Below are 15,267 nucleotides of genomic sequence, written 5' to 3'. Positions count from 1 at the left end.
ATGTATTTGTGTTGAAGTTAATCAAAGATAACTACACAAGATTTAGAAAGTGAGTAATTTTTTGAGATTTGCAATTATATTGTAAGTCACTTTCACAAATCAGCCCCCAGATGTAGTCTCCCATCATGTTCGCATTATGTTGTCCTTGGTAGCAGTGTTTGAAGGTCCAGTATATCCTCGTGGAAGTGCCCACCTTGTTCCTCTGAGTACGATCACATGTTCTTGAATGTCTCAAAATGAGCATCAAGGAAATGGACTTTGAGAGGCATCCTACAGCCCATTTTATTGTAATTCTTCACCAGATTCTCAACCTAGTCCATGTGGTTTTCAGCCTTGTGATTGCCCAGGAAGCCCTGAACCACTGTGGCAAAGCTGTTCTAACCGCTTTCTCCTTTCTGGTTAGCTTCTTCAAAAATTCTTTGCATTCCAGGATCATCTTTATCTGTGATTTGCTGAAGACACCAGCTTTGACTTATGCCTCAGACAGATTAGGAAATAAGTCTTGAAGGTACTTGAAGGCTGCCAGCTCTTTATTTAGAGCTCTGATAAATTTTCATTAGGTCCAATTTGATGTGCAGAGGTGGCATCAGCATCTTACAGGGGTCCACCAGTGGTTCCCATTTGTTGTTGTTTCTTCCCACAAAGAACTCAGTCCGTTGTGGCCAGTTCCACCTTTGGTAGTGTGCCTTTGTGTCCCTGCTGTCCCAAAGGCAGAGATAGCAGGGAAATCTGCTCCAATAACCTAGATGCCTTAGAATTGATGACTTTATTCAATGATCTAAACCTATCCCCATTAATCACTTCTCCAACTCACAGAGCAGGACACATGTTCGATATGATCATAGTTCCTAAACCTGCAGCTACTCTTTACTCTCTGATTCTTAATAACCCCGTGCCATGGTCAGATCATTCTTTACTTATCTTTTCACATTCTTGGTTATCTTCAATCCCTCTGTCTGGCACCACGCAAATTAGCTCCAGGGACTATTCAAAAATAGATGACTCTTCCATTTCCTCCTCCTTTAAGTGTAAGTACAAAATTACTACTGATACAACTCTGGACGAACTCATGGCAGAATGGAATAGTTCCCTAACTGTACTCCTAGATGAACTTGCCCCTCTTCAAACTAAATCTTTTACCTCTCGACAACTCAAAAATCCATGGTACTCACCTGAACTCAAGCTTAATTGCGTACCTTAGAGAGAAAGTGGAGGCACAATAAATCCTAGATTACTCTACACCAATACAAACAACACGCAGATTACTATAAATCAAAAATAATATCAGCAAAATCACTTTATTACTCAAAGCAAATCTCTAAAGCTAGGAATACAGAGACCCTTTATCGAATTGTGCGCTCCCTGACTACAAATAATCAAAAACAAAGCAATTCTCTTCAATTACCTTCAGCTCAAACTTTGGTTACTTTTTTTTTTACAGATAAAATTCAGAAGATTAGAGCCACATTTCATTTCTCAGCTCAGCCCAACTTAGCTACCACTTCTGCCCCCGACTCTCAATCTACTAATCTACTTCTTTCCAAATGTTCTCATTTTAAAATCTCATCCCTTTCAGAGATTCAACGTATCATTACCACTATGAATATAAAGGGTTCCAGCACCGAGGTCATTCCATCATTCATTCTGAAACAACACTTTTCTATTTTTGGTCTCCACATACTAGACTTTGTATCCACCACTTTACTTCAAGCACTTCTCCCAAACTCTGGAAAGAGTCTACCCCTCTGTTAAAAGACTTCAAAATCAGTGTAGCTGAAGTGTCTAACTATCGTCCGATTTTCTAATATTCCATTTCTGGCTAAAATCACCAAAAAGATTGTATTTTCTCAGCTTTCAGAATTTGTTGAAAGCACAAATGTACTACACCCAAACCAAACTGGCTTTAGAAAGCACCACTCCACGGAACTTTCATTAATAGGACTTACTACCAACATCCTATATAACCTTGACCATTATAACTGTGTAGTACTAACTTCTACAGTATCAAATGCTGATGATAAATCCAGAGATCATCAACTTCTGATTAACCGACTTGAGGAAATCGGCATATCAGATCAGGTCTTAAACTGGTTTATCTCATATTTTAAAGACCGCACATTAAAAGTATCATTTAACAACCACACCACAAACACATTTCCTAATAACTTTGGTATACCTCAAGGCTCTATTCTGTCCCCTCTTCTTTTCAATATTTTCCTGGCTCCTCTGATTATGCTTGGGCAGTCCGTCGGCTTCTCCGTCTTTGCATATGCCGATGATATACAATTAACACACCCAATTGATCTCGTTAGCATTGATGACATTCTTACTATCAATGAAAAATTGTAAAAAATAAGTGATTGGCTCTACACTAATATGCTCTCTCTTAATGTAAACAAGTCCAAGTTCATGATCTTCCCATTCAGGCATGGCCAATCTCTACTCTCGCCCATTGAATTTAGGCCCACTCCAGTTCAGTCAGTTAAAACCATGAAGCTTTTGGGGATTACTCCTAGATGAGAAACTTGTTTCATGATCACATTAGCTCAGTCATAAGGAAAGGTTTTCACCGTCATTTGCATGATTCGCTGTCTTGCAAAATATCTAGACCAAGCCTCACTTAACATTCTTACTCATTCTTTGGTAATCTCTTGCCTAGATTATGGCAATGCCCTATTTAAGGGAATCACAAAAATGGAAATTTGACGTCTCCCAGATTATTCAGAATACCGCTGTCAAAATTATCTTCAACGCAAAAAAAATTGGACCATGTTACGCCTTTGATGGTCATAAGCAGTACCGCTATATAAATTTTTATTAATGAATCTGCTTCCCTGGTTCTCAGGACACTGCACTAATCATTAGGCTACTACTCTGTTTTGGCTAATGTCATAAGACAGACAGACAAACAAAAGAGGCAGGATTTGAAACTTGGTTTCCCTGGTTCTTAGCCTGCTGTTCTAACCACTAGGGGGTAAATTCTGTTTTTGAATACTAGCACAAACTGGTATCAAGGCACCTTAAATCTAGTCACTCACATGTATATTAGTCATTCTCTCCAACCCATGAAAAGGGGCATACACTAGACTTCATCAGTTTCCTTGATCTTACCGATTACAAAACTTCAGCCGATGACACTCGCTGGGAACACGTCCCTTGGTCCGACTACTTCTTAGGGGCTTTCTGTCTCCCCATTTTCATGTTGCACCTTGGGGCCCCACCCCGTATCTCAAATTCCATTACCTTCCGCAAAAAAATTATGAGCGAATTGTTCTGGACCAAATTTCTCAACCAATTCTCCTCCGTTCCTAAGCCTGTAGATCCAGAAATCAATTGGCACAACTTCGAGACCACTAACACTCCCTCACCCCACTCTCCACTAACACCGTTTCCTACTCCCGTAAGGCCCCGTGGTACCTTCCATATCACAGAGAACTGAAACAGAAATGTCAAGTTCTGGAGCGCAAATGGAAAAAAATCGAAATCCCCTACAGATAGACAGTCCTGGAAGATCAATATTAAGTTCTACAATACAGTACTAAAAAAAGCAAGGAAGAACTTCTACGATGATAAAATCTCCAGATCCAACAACCAGAGCAGTACATTGTTTAACATCTGGCGCTCTTTAACCTCTAAAAATGACTCCACTATGCTCCCCTCCTCTCCATCAGCCTACGATCTAGCAAAATTCTTCAACGAAAAGGCACTACCTTAACCTTTTCCTATCGTGTGTCCCAGATGACAGGACATTCCAAAAATGTTATTGCCATTGTGGATAAATAGTCTGTATGGACTAATAAAGAGCCAGAAACACAAAATATTTGAATTTACAGACTTGACTTATTTACATTATGTTTACAATAGCCATAAATGATAACGGTGAATAATACAAAACTTGGCTAAAATAATTACGATTGGAACCAGCGTAACGTAAAATTTATTATGATAGGAAAAGGTTAAGATGCTCCTTCCCACCTGCAGTCTCCTACAACTCTCTGGTGCCCACCGACTCCAATCCTACCCTGATTGCCTCCAACCCTACCCAGTCGACAGATCCTGGACTGCCTTTGAGCACATATCCGAATCCCAGGTCTTTAAACTCTGCCTCAAACTGAAATCCTGCAACTGTACCTTGGACCCATTCCTCTCCTATCTATACGAGAAAATTCCCGCACAGGCCATCTCATCTCTTACCAAATAAACTCTGCCCTACTATCGGGCCTATTTTCTGCAGAAATGGGACATATTGCCTTGACCCCACTACTGCAAAAAGCTGATCTAGACCCTTCCACACCATCCAGCTATCGCCCAATAGCTAATATTCCTCTTCTGACCAAGATGCTAGAGTCCATCATATCTACCCAACTCTCATCCTATTTAGAGAGATTCTCCATTCTCCTACCTTATCAATATGGCTTTAGACCCAACTTCAGCACTGAATCCCTATTGGCCTCATTAATCTCAAAGGTTCAACAACTTCATTCTCGTAATAAGTTCACTATTCTTCTACAATTCGACCTTTCGGCAGCTTTTGACGTTGTCCATCATGATATTCTAGTTTTCCAACTTTCTGAGATATAGGCATTAACTCCACAGTCCCAGACTGGTTCTCAAAATTCTTACGTTCCCGCTCTTACACTGTTAACATGAATGGCACCCCATCCTCCCCTTGGAAACCGATATGTGGAGTCCCGCAGGGCTCACCTCTATCTCCTATTCTTTTCAACATCTATATGTCCTCCCTGAAACTCTTCCATCTATCCCCCCTAGAAACACTTTACACTTATGCTGATGACATCCTTGTCCTCCTCGAGACCGACTCAAACCTCACTAACCTCTCTGAGAACATATCCTCATGTATAACGAACCTCTAATCCTGGGCCCACACCGTACAAATGAAACTGAACGAGTCCAAAACGAAACTATTTTGGCTCGTCCCAAAATTATACCAACTACCCACCCTCATCCCACTGTCCTCTGGCCCCACACTGCAGCTTGAGTTCTCAAGCAAAGTTCTGGGCATCATCATTGACTCTACACTGTCCTTCAATGACCACCTCAACTCCTTGGTAAAAAAATATGTTTTTTCAGCCTTCACATGCTGAGGAAAGTGAGATCCTGCTTCCATCAACAACACTGTGCTGTCCTTGTACAATCCATCATCCTTTCCAGACTGGACTATTGCAACTCTATCTACTTAAGCCTAACAAAGAAAAGCCTTCAAAGACTCCAGTGGTTTCAGAATACCGCGGCTAAGCTAATCTTCGCAAAAAGTAAATTTGACCATGTCTCCCCGCTCCTGTCTAAGCTTCACTGGCTGCCAGTAATCTCCAGGGTTCACTTTAAATGTGCCTGCTTAACTTTCAAGATCCTACACGGCATCCTTCCTCCCCTTATTCCACTTTCTTGGAATTCCTCGAATCCTAATACCACCAGATCCACCCAAAAATTGAAACTATCTTTCCCCTCATTAAAAGGCATATGCCATGCAGGAAAATTAGGGACATCCCTCTCCTTCAGAATCACAGAACTCTGGAATAATCTTACCACCCCACTTCGGAATCTGGGCTCCCTCCAACTTTTCCGTAAACATCTGAAAACTTGGCTATTCTCAAAAATATAATACTTCCTCCCTCTTTGGTATACTAAGTCCCTCTAAACATTCTTTATACTAAGTCCTGTAACCCTTCATTGGAGTTCCTTTTTCTATTTCAGTTCCTGTAAACTGTGCCGAGCTCTATGATTGTGGAGAAGATGCGGTATACAAACTTAAGGTTTAGTTTAGTTTAGTATATACCTGACATAATTGAACACTTAAATATGGCAAAGACAGGTGTAAGTGGCAACACTGTCAATGCCCTTCCTATGATATGTCCATGTTAATATCCCCTTTGAGTGTGTGCATATCCTTACAGAATAGCAATGAGCTGCTTTATGCACATAAATGTAAACTTAATCCATAAAAGTGTAGATATTCTGTCCATTCACATGTACAACTGGCACTTAAAAGGAGGGGGTCCCCAGTTGTAGAATTGCTCTTTGATTGACTGCTCCACTCCAAGTGCAGTAATTGCTCAGCTTTTGGAAAACTAATATGAAACTCTCTAGGGGCTGTTATAAAAAAAAAAGGAAAACCATTATTTAATCTTTAATTTTGTCATTGTTTTAAATTTAGGATATGATTCTATACCTTCTGAGTTTGGATTTTATACTTTATATATTTGTTCTTCTGTAGGCCTAGTAACTCCAGAGATCTTGATGAGATGGACAGCTATGCTTCAGATAGGTGAGTAGCACCCTGTGTATATAACTTGGTGTCAAGATGGAAATAGTTTCAGTTGGAAAGCAAGAGTAAGTGAAAGGATAGAAATGTGAACATACAACACCTCCTCATCCTTTTGTGAGGAGTCAAATGCATATAATGTAGTGAGAATTTAGCTTTATGACGTGGGGGAGTCACATACAAAGGCAAAAACATTTTTGAGTAGAGGGTGCCAAAGTGTAGAGCAAAATCAATGCATTATGGGGAAAGAAGCACTTGTTGGGATGCTGTAAAGTCCAGTGGTTCCCAAACCTGTCCTGGAGGACTACCAACCAGTCAGATTTTTAGGATATCCGTAATGAATGCACACAAGACAAGTCTGCATGTCTTCATCTCCATTATATACAAGTCTCTCAGTTTGTTGCTGCTGATAGATTCTGGTTTGGACATCTCGTCCATGTATGCTGCTTTTATACATGCTGTATAATGAATAAACACTTGTGTTTAGGATAAAGTGGAAAACCAAACAAAAACAGCAGACAATGTACACAATGCAGGCAAAAATTTATTATTCCAAAGTTAAAATGCAGTAATATAAAAACCTTTTTACCAACCAAGGGACTCAACACGGTCCGTGTTTCGGACAACATGCCTTCGTCAGGGGTCCTAGTAAATAAAATGCAATACTGAAATAATATGGACAATATTGGCAATATTAAAAACTAAAGAACTTAGTGAAATAAAAAACTGAGTGAAATGAAAAGATGGTGTTATCATGCCATGCTTGAAGGAAGTGTGATCATGTGACAAAAAAAGAAAGAATGATATATATTAGAAAACCACAATACAAAATAAAAATAATAAAAATATATAATAAATGAAAATAATTTACTAAACACAAGGAAAGGAACATGCAGTGAACCAAAGATAAATAAAAAATATAAAAGTCAACACTGAAAGAACAGAAAACAGAAGAACGTGACACAGGGGTAACAAGTGAGACTCTGTTAGCAAAAGGTGCCGAATTCGTAACATTGTTTTGTGATGAGAGAGCACCTACCATGGTAAACAAGGTATAAAATATACCTCAAAAAATGAAGATAACAACTATCATAAAAAGCATAAAAACATAACATCATATAAGAGCATGATATAAATATATGGCCAAGAATTAAAATATAAATCCTTCAATAAAATCAAACCATACTGAAAAGAAATGAAGGTAACAGTTATCATAAAACATAACACCATATGAAATGTGTAACCTAAAGATCAAATAAAGTGGATAAAGTGGAGCCATGACCAGATGAAGCTCCTGAAGACGCCTATTGGCGAAACACAGAACTGTTAGGCTTTACTATTTGAACAATGAAGAAACTTGACTGTTGAGAACTAGCAAGAGAACAAATGGACAGATGGAAATTAAGCGAACTGAGAGTTCACTCAACCAAGAAGTGTTTATAGTTCAGGCACATTGATGTTATTGTTGCACCCGGCTATACGGGGGAACATCCCATGGATTTTTATAAGTATTGTTTTTAAAGGGTTTGTGCAAACTGGGGGGCTTTGTATATGTGAAGCGTGTATGAAATGTGAGGTGGTTTATTAACAATATAAATATATGACATTATTAATTAATTAATGAAATGAGTATTTAATAAAAAAAATTTAATAAGTTGGTAAAATTTATGTGAAAAGCTTTTTATTTTAGGATTTTATGCATATTCATTGGAGATATTCTGAAAATCTGACTAATTTGTGGACCAATGGGACAAGTTTGATAACTGGTATGGTAGACTACCAGCAAGCATAGTAAGCAACTCAAAATGGAGGAGCTATCAAACGAGTTTTTGTTTGAGGTTATTAACTGACTTTATGAAGAGATTCGTTTCAAAGTAGTGGAGGACTTTTCATTTTGTTCTCTACAGTTTTTTAACTATAGTAATAGAACTAGTGATTAAAATCTTCAAATTACATAAAATTTTAGGGAAGAAAAGTAATACTATGCTGTTTTGGTCTCCAAGCAAGTAGCAGAAATGGTATAAGAATATAGAGAACTAAGGCACAGAAAAAGGTTAATAAAAAAAATGTATTCTATCAGACAGGGAAAAATGCTTGAGTACCTGAATAAATTCATGTAAACCGTTCTGAGCTCCGCTGGGAGAACGGTATAGAAAATTAATTAAATAAATAAATAGTAATAAATTGTTGCCTTAATGTGTTTAGTAGCGGAACCTCGCTTTCTCATTACTTCCTCCTGAGAACTAAAGGACACAGACTTGCTTGTATATATGACTGTATCTCTAGCTTTAGAGAAAGTAAAATACAAGATGGAAACTGAGGGCATTTGACAATGATGACTAGCCTTTCTGGTATTCCACTTCTCGGTAACATGCTGTTTATGGATCTCCAAGTATCCTTCATTGGTATTGAAGCTAGTGACCTAAAAATCTAGACCTTACATGTAGTACAACAGTGGAGAAGTAGAAACAGATAAGGAATTTTTGATTTTCATTGATGGCCTGTAATTTATATTTAAGAGGACGCCTACTTCATTTAATTTACACAGCAATCATTGAGCAATACTATTTTTATAACGGCATCAACCACTTGTTTGGTCTGATCATTCCTTAGTTTTTATTTGAGGATGCTTTCTCCATGATATTCCAGCAGGGACTATCATTACTAAATTATGTTCTTCAGAAAAATGACATCGCCCAATTTCTTTGACTGTCAATTCCGTTTGGACTTTGAAGTTTACTCCTTCATAAAAAAAAAGCAGAACTATGGGGCTCTACTTTAAGACAGGCTTTAGATTCTCATGTACCATTACTCAGTCCTGAAGACAGTGTAAAGAAATATGCTTGGTATCATCAGGACTTGTCTTTATTGAAAAGAGAAGCTAGGAAAGCAGAAAGATGGTGGAGAAAAAAAAAGCTTGTAATCTAAATAAAGGATTCATTGAATCTAATTTTTACTTGTAAAAGGTTCAGTAAGCAAAAACAGAATTTTACTCCACTTAAATTGTTAATATTACACTTCTCCCTCCCCATTCGCGGTTTCCCCACTCGCGATTTCACATAATTGTGGATTTTTTTGGGGGGGAGGGGAAACCCCCCCCCCCCCCCCATAATTTTGCCTTCCCTCTGGCATCTTGGCCTTACCTGGTGGTCTAGCGGGCTTTCGGGGCAGGAGCGATCTTCCTACGCTCCTGCCCCGTGCAGATCGCCAATAGGAAATGGCTGCCGTGAGCTCCTGTAGTCTCTCGAGACTACGACGGGAACTCCCTATAGCCATTTTCTATTGGCGGTCTACACGGGGCAGGAGCGTAGGAAGATTGCTCCTGCCCCAAAAGCCTGCTAGACCACCAGGTAAGGCCTGGATGCCGGGGAGAGGCGGGGGTGGATCAGATCCAGATATTTACGGTATTTCCCTATTCGCGGTCCGGCTCTGCCCCTATTCCCTGCGAATAATGAGGGAGGTGTTTACACCCACATCAAACTGGCTTCCATACACATCACAGTATGGAGACCACTGTAACAGCATTAAATAATGAATTAAATTCTTCTCTAGATCTCGAGATAGACTGCCTCCTTAACACCCATTCTTTTCTTTCCTTTTTAAATATTTTATATTTATGTTAAATTTTAATTTTGTTGAACCTATAATTTTAAACCATTTCTTTGGATATGTTCAAAGAAATGGTATATCAGAAGCAATAAATGAGGGAGGTTTGAAAAGTTTAGTGAAAAAGCAAGTTATACAACATAGTCTCAATCAAGGGCTAAACACTTAGTCCTGCGAGTTTAGAGTTTTTTACTAAGCTATTTTTCCTATGATACACAAAAACCAGAAACTTGCTGAACTAAGTGTATAGCCCTTGATGGAGACTACGTTGTTTAATTTGCTTTATTTTTTACCACACTTTTCAAACCACTCTCGTAAGGGTCAACAGCCAAGTTGTAGATTATATCTTTGTAGTGGAGACCTAATGAAAACAGGATAATACTTGAAAGCTAATCAAAGAAACATTAGGTAATCAAATAAAAAGGTATCGCCTACAACTTAGTGGTTAACCCATGTTTCTACATATTCAAATGGACTAATACAATTCTCTGCTTTTAGGCTATGTAAAATAGATAAGGTGCACATTTTGTCAACAAAGGGAAGACTTCCCACAAATGAGCAGAGAAAGCACCATCTAATTTTTAGGAAAACACAGAAATAGAAGCAAAATATTATATATCCTGTTGGCTATAACAGAAGCATTGGAAGACAATTTACAAAGCTACGAGATGGTTGACATGCCCATATGTGGTGAGCTTAAATGTACAGTATGTACCAGCTTTAAGATCACATGGTGCTTCTAGATGAGTTAGAAGCATTCCAGGGTTATGATATCCTAAATTCTCCCTGTACTATTTGTAGGAGTAAACTAGTACATGTGCGTTCGGATTTTGAAATGTATACGTATTGCCACTCACACAAATAGATGTCAGATGTGCAGGCAATTTTAGTGTACATAGGGAGAAGAAGGGGTAGTGTGAGCATAGCGACAATGGTAGAATATAAGGCATGCAGCAGAGTTCTGCAAAGATCCTGTGCTGTGTAAAATCTCAGCTGTGGCATTCACTGAAGATGAAAAAAAAAGAAAAAAAACCCCACTAGCTTGGGGGATGTATATTTGTGACTAGCTTTTTGAACTTTTCCAGTGTTTTGTAGCATAGAACCCTATAAAAATGAATTACATTAACTGACTGCCATATGCTAACTTTGTCAGTATTTATTTTAGGACTAAATTAAGATCTGGATCAGACTTGAATGATGGTCATGCTAAAACTGGTGAGTATTTGTTCTACACATAGTAATAAAAATCTATTGTGCAGACAATTTTCAAAGTGATTTAGAATGGTAAAAATCACTTTATACTAATTGGTTGTCTGAAAATTGTCCTCTCTCAGTGCTGCTACAAATACATGGTACTCTATAATAGTTTTAATGACTCTGTGAGGAAAAACAAAAGAAGCTAGGACTCTTCAGCCTGGTGATATGAGGGTAGAGGAATAGGTAAACGGGAATCAGTTTTTGACTCTTTTTAAAAAGTACAAAGACAAGGGGACACACCATGAAGTTACTATCTAGTACATTTAAAACAGATAAGTGAAAAAAAAAAAAAAAAAGTCCCCTACACCAGGCCTGCACAACTCAAATATGATCCGGGGCTGAAACGAAGTCGGAAAATGTACGAGGGCTGCAGGTAGTGGCCATGGCTCGATGCACCCAGAATTGCGCGAACATTGCCATGATGACATCACGCGCATGTGTGACATCATCATGTTGACATCCGCGCATGCGCAGAGGCCTTCCAGACGGGCCCTGAGACGCTAGTAGGGGGTGCCAGCAGGGAAGAGAGCAGGAGAGGAGAGGCACTGGTGGCGGCTAATTGCCTACAGCAGTGTTTCTCAACTACTTCAAGCTAAGCAGACCTTCCAAGCTCTGCCCTAAACCCACCCAAGCTCTGCTCCAGATCCTACCCCCTTTACTAATTATAATGCAATTTTTTCTTTTCATTTTTCATATACACACAATACACACAGCAGATATAAATTCTCAAAACTGACACCTTTCAATCACTAAATTGAAAATAAAATCATTTTTCCTACCTTTGTTTGGTGATTTAATTAGTTTCTGGTTGGACTTCCTTCTGACTGTGCATCCAACATTTTATTTTACAATCCAGCCCCATCCCCTTTGGGTCTAGGTCTCCATCTCTTTTCCCTATGCTTACCTTCCCCAGATCCAGTGTCAGTTATCCTTTGTACCTACCATCACCTTTATTTCCAGATCTCCCTCTCTCTTCCGCCTCTGTTATGATCTTCCATCTCTCTGTTCTTCCTCAGGATTTCTCCCCCCTCTATCTCTTCTGTACCTCCCATAGTCCAGCATCTGCCTCCTGTCTTTTCCCTTTGGTCCAGGTCTCTCTCTTTCTCTCTTACTCTTTTTCTTTCTTTCTCTCTCTCTCTCTCTCTCTCTCTCTCTTTTTCTCTTTCTCTCTCTCTTTCCTTCCTTCCTGGTCCAGAATCTTTCTACCTCTCTGCAGTCTCTTTCTCTCTCTTCCCTCTATACACCCCCAAGTCCAACATCTGCCTCCCCTTTGTTTCAGGTTTTTCCCCTCTGCTAACATTTTGAGTCCTCCCACCTTTGATCCAGGTCTATCTCTCTCACTCTCTTTGTTTTCCACCTCCCCAAGGCCTGGCATCTCTCTCTTCTCGGTTCAGGATGTTCCCCCTCTCTAACCCCTTTCGTAGTCCAGCATCTGCCTATCTTCCCCCTCCCTTTTGGTTCAAATCTGCTTTCCCACCCCTCCTCAAGGTCCTTTTCTGTCCCCACCCCCAGTGTCCAGATACAGCATATCTGGCAATCCTCATCCCACTGGGGCCCTTGTGATGGGCGGGGCCTTACCTCCACTGCTTCCCATACCCAACGAGGTCGTCTTCTGTGCTGTGACCACCGCCACGCCCGATACGGCTCTCACTTCATACTCCTGCTCTTACCCCCTAGTCTCACCTTTAAAAGCGTCGCTGCTTATTGAGGACCAACAAGCTAATTATGGCAACCTACAGAGCGAACCTGGGTCAGTCTCCACACAAGTTCCCTCTGACACAGTCCCGCCCCTGATGTCAGGTTCGCTCTGCAGGTTGCCATAATTAGCTTGTTGGTCCTCGATAAGCGGCGGCAGTGCTTTTAAAGGTGAAAATAGAGAGGACGAGCAGGAGAGTGGGGTGAGAGCCATATTGGGCCGGGCTGCAGTGAGAGCCGTTTTGGGCTGCATGTGCCCACAGGCCATATGTTGTGCAGGGCTGCCCTACAAATAATTAAGTTTTGAAACATTTTGCTGTTGCATGTGCTTACAACTGAGTTGAAGAGTGTTTGGACATTTCATGGAGAGGAAAGTCCATAAACCATTACTAAAGTGGACTTGGGGACATCACTTCTTATCTCTGGAACAGTTCTCAACCCATTCTTGGGACACACCCAGCTGGTTAGAATTGGATCTACAACAGAGGAGATTATGAATATGCATGAGATTGCATGCACTACCTCCAATTTTTATTTTTTATTTTTGCCAATATCATGCATATTCATTTTAGGTATCCAGGAAACCTGACAGGCTAGGTGTATGGATTGAGAATTACCATCCTGGAATAAACTGCTTGGAGACTAGATGCTAGTTGAGATCCTGCAAGGTACTTGTAACTTGGATTGGTCACTGTTGGAAGTAGGATCCTGGGTATAATGGACACTTGATCTGATCCACTATGGCAGTTATGTTCTTTTGAATAAAAGGTGAACCATATAAGTTCATAGTTGCTGTCAATTTAGATGTCAAGACATGCTCTGTAAGGGTCTAAGAAAACAGGAAATGAAGTGAATTGTTTTAAGTTACATCTGCCACCAAATTCTACTCTGAAGGTTGCTTGAATTTCTGTGTTAAAATGTGAGTCAAGCTTGGCTGCAGCCCAGATTCTAGCTCTGGCTCTCACTCATCTTGTCACCAGATCCTTAGAGTTTGCATTGGCAGCATAAGATATGCATGTTCTGTTGGCTCCAAGGATAGTCTGCTTTCAGCTGTACATTCTTCTGGAATGAAAGCCCTCCCACTGGACAACAGCATTTCAGTTTGCAAAGGGAAGAACACGAAATGGAAGGTAGACTTGGGGTATCAGAAGAGATCACTAAAGCAAGGATGGTGAAGACGGAAAGTGAGGTGATAAACAATCTTGCAACAAAATGAATCCTCACTCTGTAGGGAAATTCTTTCCAGAGCTGAAACTCTTCTTTATCATAAATCCAGAAATTCAGACAGGACACACAGTGATTCTTAATCTTTATCTTTATTATTCTTAGAAATTGCTTGCCACAACATTTTGGCCCGATGGGACCTGTTTCGCCTCACACGAGGCTTTCTCAAGGGTTCCAGGGGGAGCACTCCAATAGCCTTCTCTCACTCACAGGCAGGAGCAGTTTCAGCTCTGGAAAGAATTTCCCTACAGAGTGAGGATTCATTTTGTATCAGAAGAGATAACATGGCTCTAGGCATGGTGTAGGAGAATGTGATCCCCGGCTAAGTATGGAGAGAAGCAGAATGATTCTCCTTCCTATGCTGGCATACAAGCCTTGCTTGCTGGCCCACTGCTAGCTGAGTGAGAATAACATTTGGCCTAACAGTGTCAATAACACTGGCCAACACTCATTTTCATGCCTCAAATGTTAGACCTGTTTCTGGGTATGTTCTACTTGCTGATTCCAAAAATGGCACCGGTTTTCGTCTATCAGCTCTAGTTTTTGAAATACAGAACATGCCACTCTTCACTTTGTTTGCTCAATAAAAAAAAAATCAGGATATTTTAATGTAGTATTTAAATTAATATCTTTTAAGCATGAATGAAGCATATTAAAAATTAAAGAAGAACTTGGGATCCAAGATGGCTGCACGTACCTGATGCCTGGAAGCTCTCTTGGGTTTTTCTTCTGGTTCCATTTTTCCTATGTGTTTGAGGAAAATTTTTCTTCTAATGCTGAAGTGATGTGTTAGGAGAGCCGCTGGAGCCTTGCGGCACCCTGAGCCCACCATGTTTGGTTCGCTGGATAACTTTTTGATGAGACTCCAGAACATGGTGTCGGAGGAACACCTGCTGGAGACATCGGCCCTGATTGGCTCTAAACTAAACCTTAAGTTTATATGCCGCATCCTCTCCATAATTATAGAGCTCGGCACGGTTTACAAAAGCTTAATATAAGGAAGGAACAGCATAATGGGGTTGGAGGTTGAGTATCAGGGCATTAGGCCTTAGGCTCCTCCCCATGCGGGGGAAAGTGTAGCACAGTGGTTAAAGCTACAACCTCAGAACCCTGAGGATGTGGGTTCAAACTCATGCTGCTCCTTGTGACCTGGGCAATTCACTTAATCCCACCCCCATTGCCCCAGGTACATTATATTGATT

General features: G+C 40.2%; 1 protein-coding gene across 12 annotated transcripts in view; it reads left to right on the top strand.

The window, feature by feature from the left end:
• LMO7 (LIM domain 7) overlaps positions 1-15,267 on the top strand; it is a 444,867-nt gene that overhangs the window by 407,354 nt on the left and 22,246 nt on the right. For all 12 annotated transcript variants that reach the window (XM_033950185.1, XM_033950181.1, XM_033950180.1 and 9 more), the window contains 2 exons: positions 6,236-6,286; positions 11,055-11,104. In XM_033950185.1, the coding sequence (XP_033806076.1) occupies positions 6,236-6,286; positions 11,055-11,104 (101 nt within the window). The remainder of the gene's footprint in view (positions 1-6,235; positions 6,287-11,054; positions 11,105-15,267) is intronic.

Source organism: Geotrypetes seraphini, chromosome 6 (genome assembly GCF_902459505.1).
Source record: "Geotrypetes seraphini chromosome 6, aGeoSer1.1, whole genome shotgun sequence".
NCBI classification, from domain to species: domain Eukaryota; kingdom Metazoa; phylum Chordata; class Amphibia; order Gymnophiona; family Dermophiidae; genus Geotrypetes; species Geotrypetes seraphini.
The sequence above is the reverse complement of the archived record's forward strand: the minus strand, read 5'-3'. Positions and strand labels throughout refer to the sequence as shown.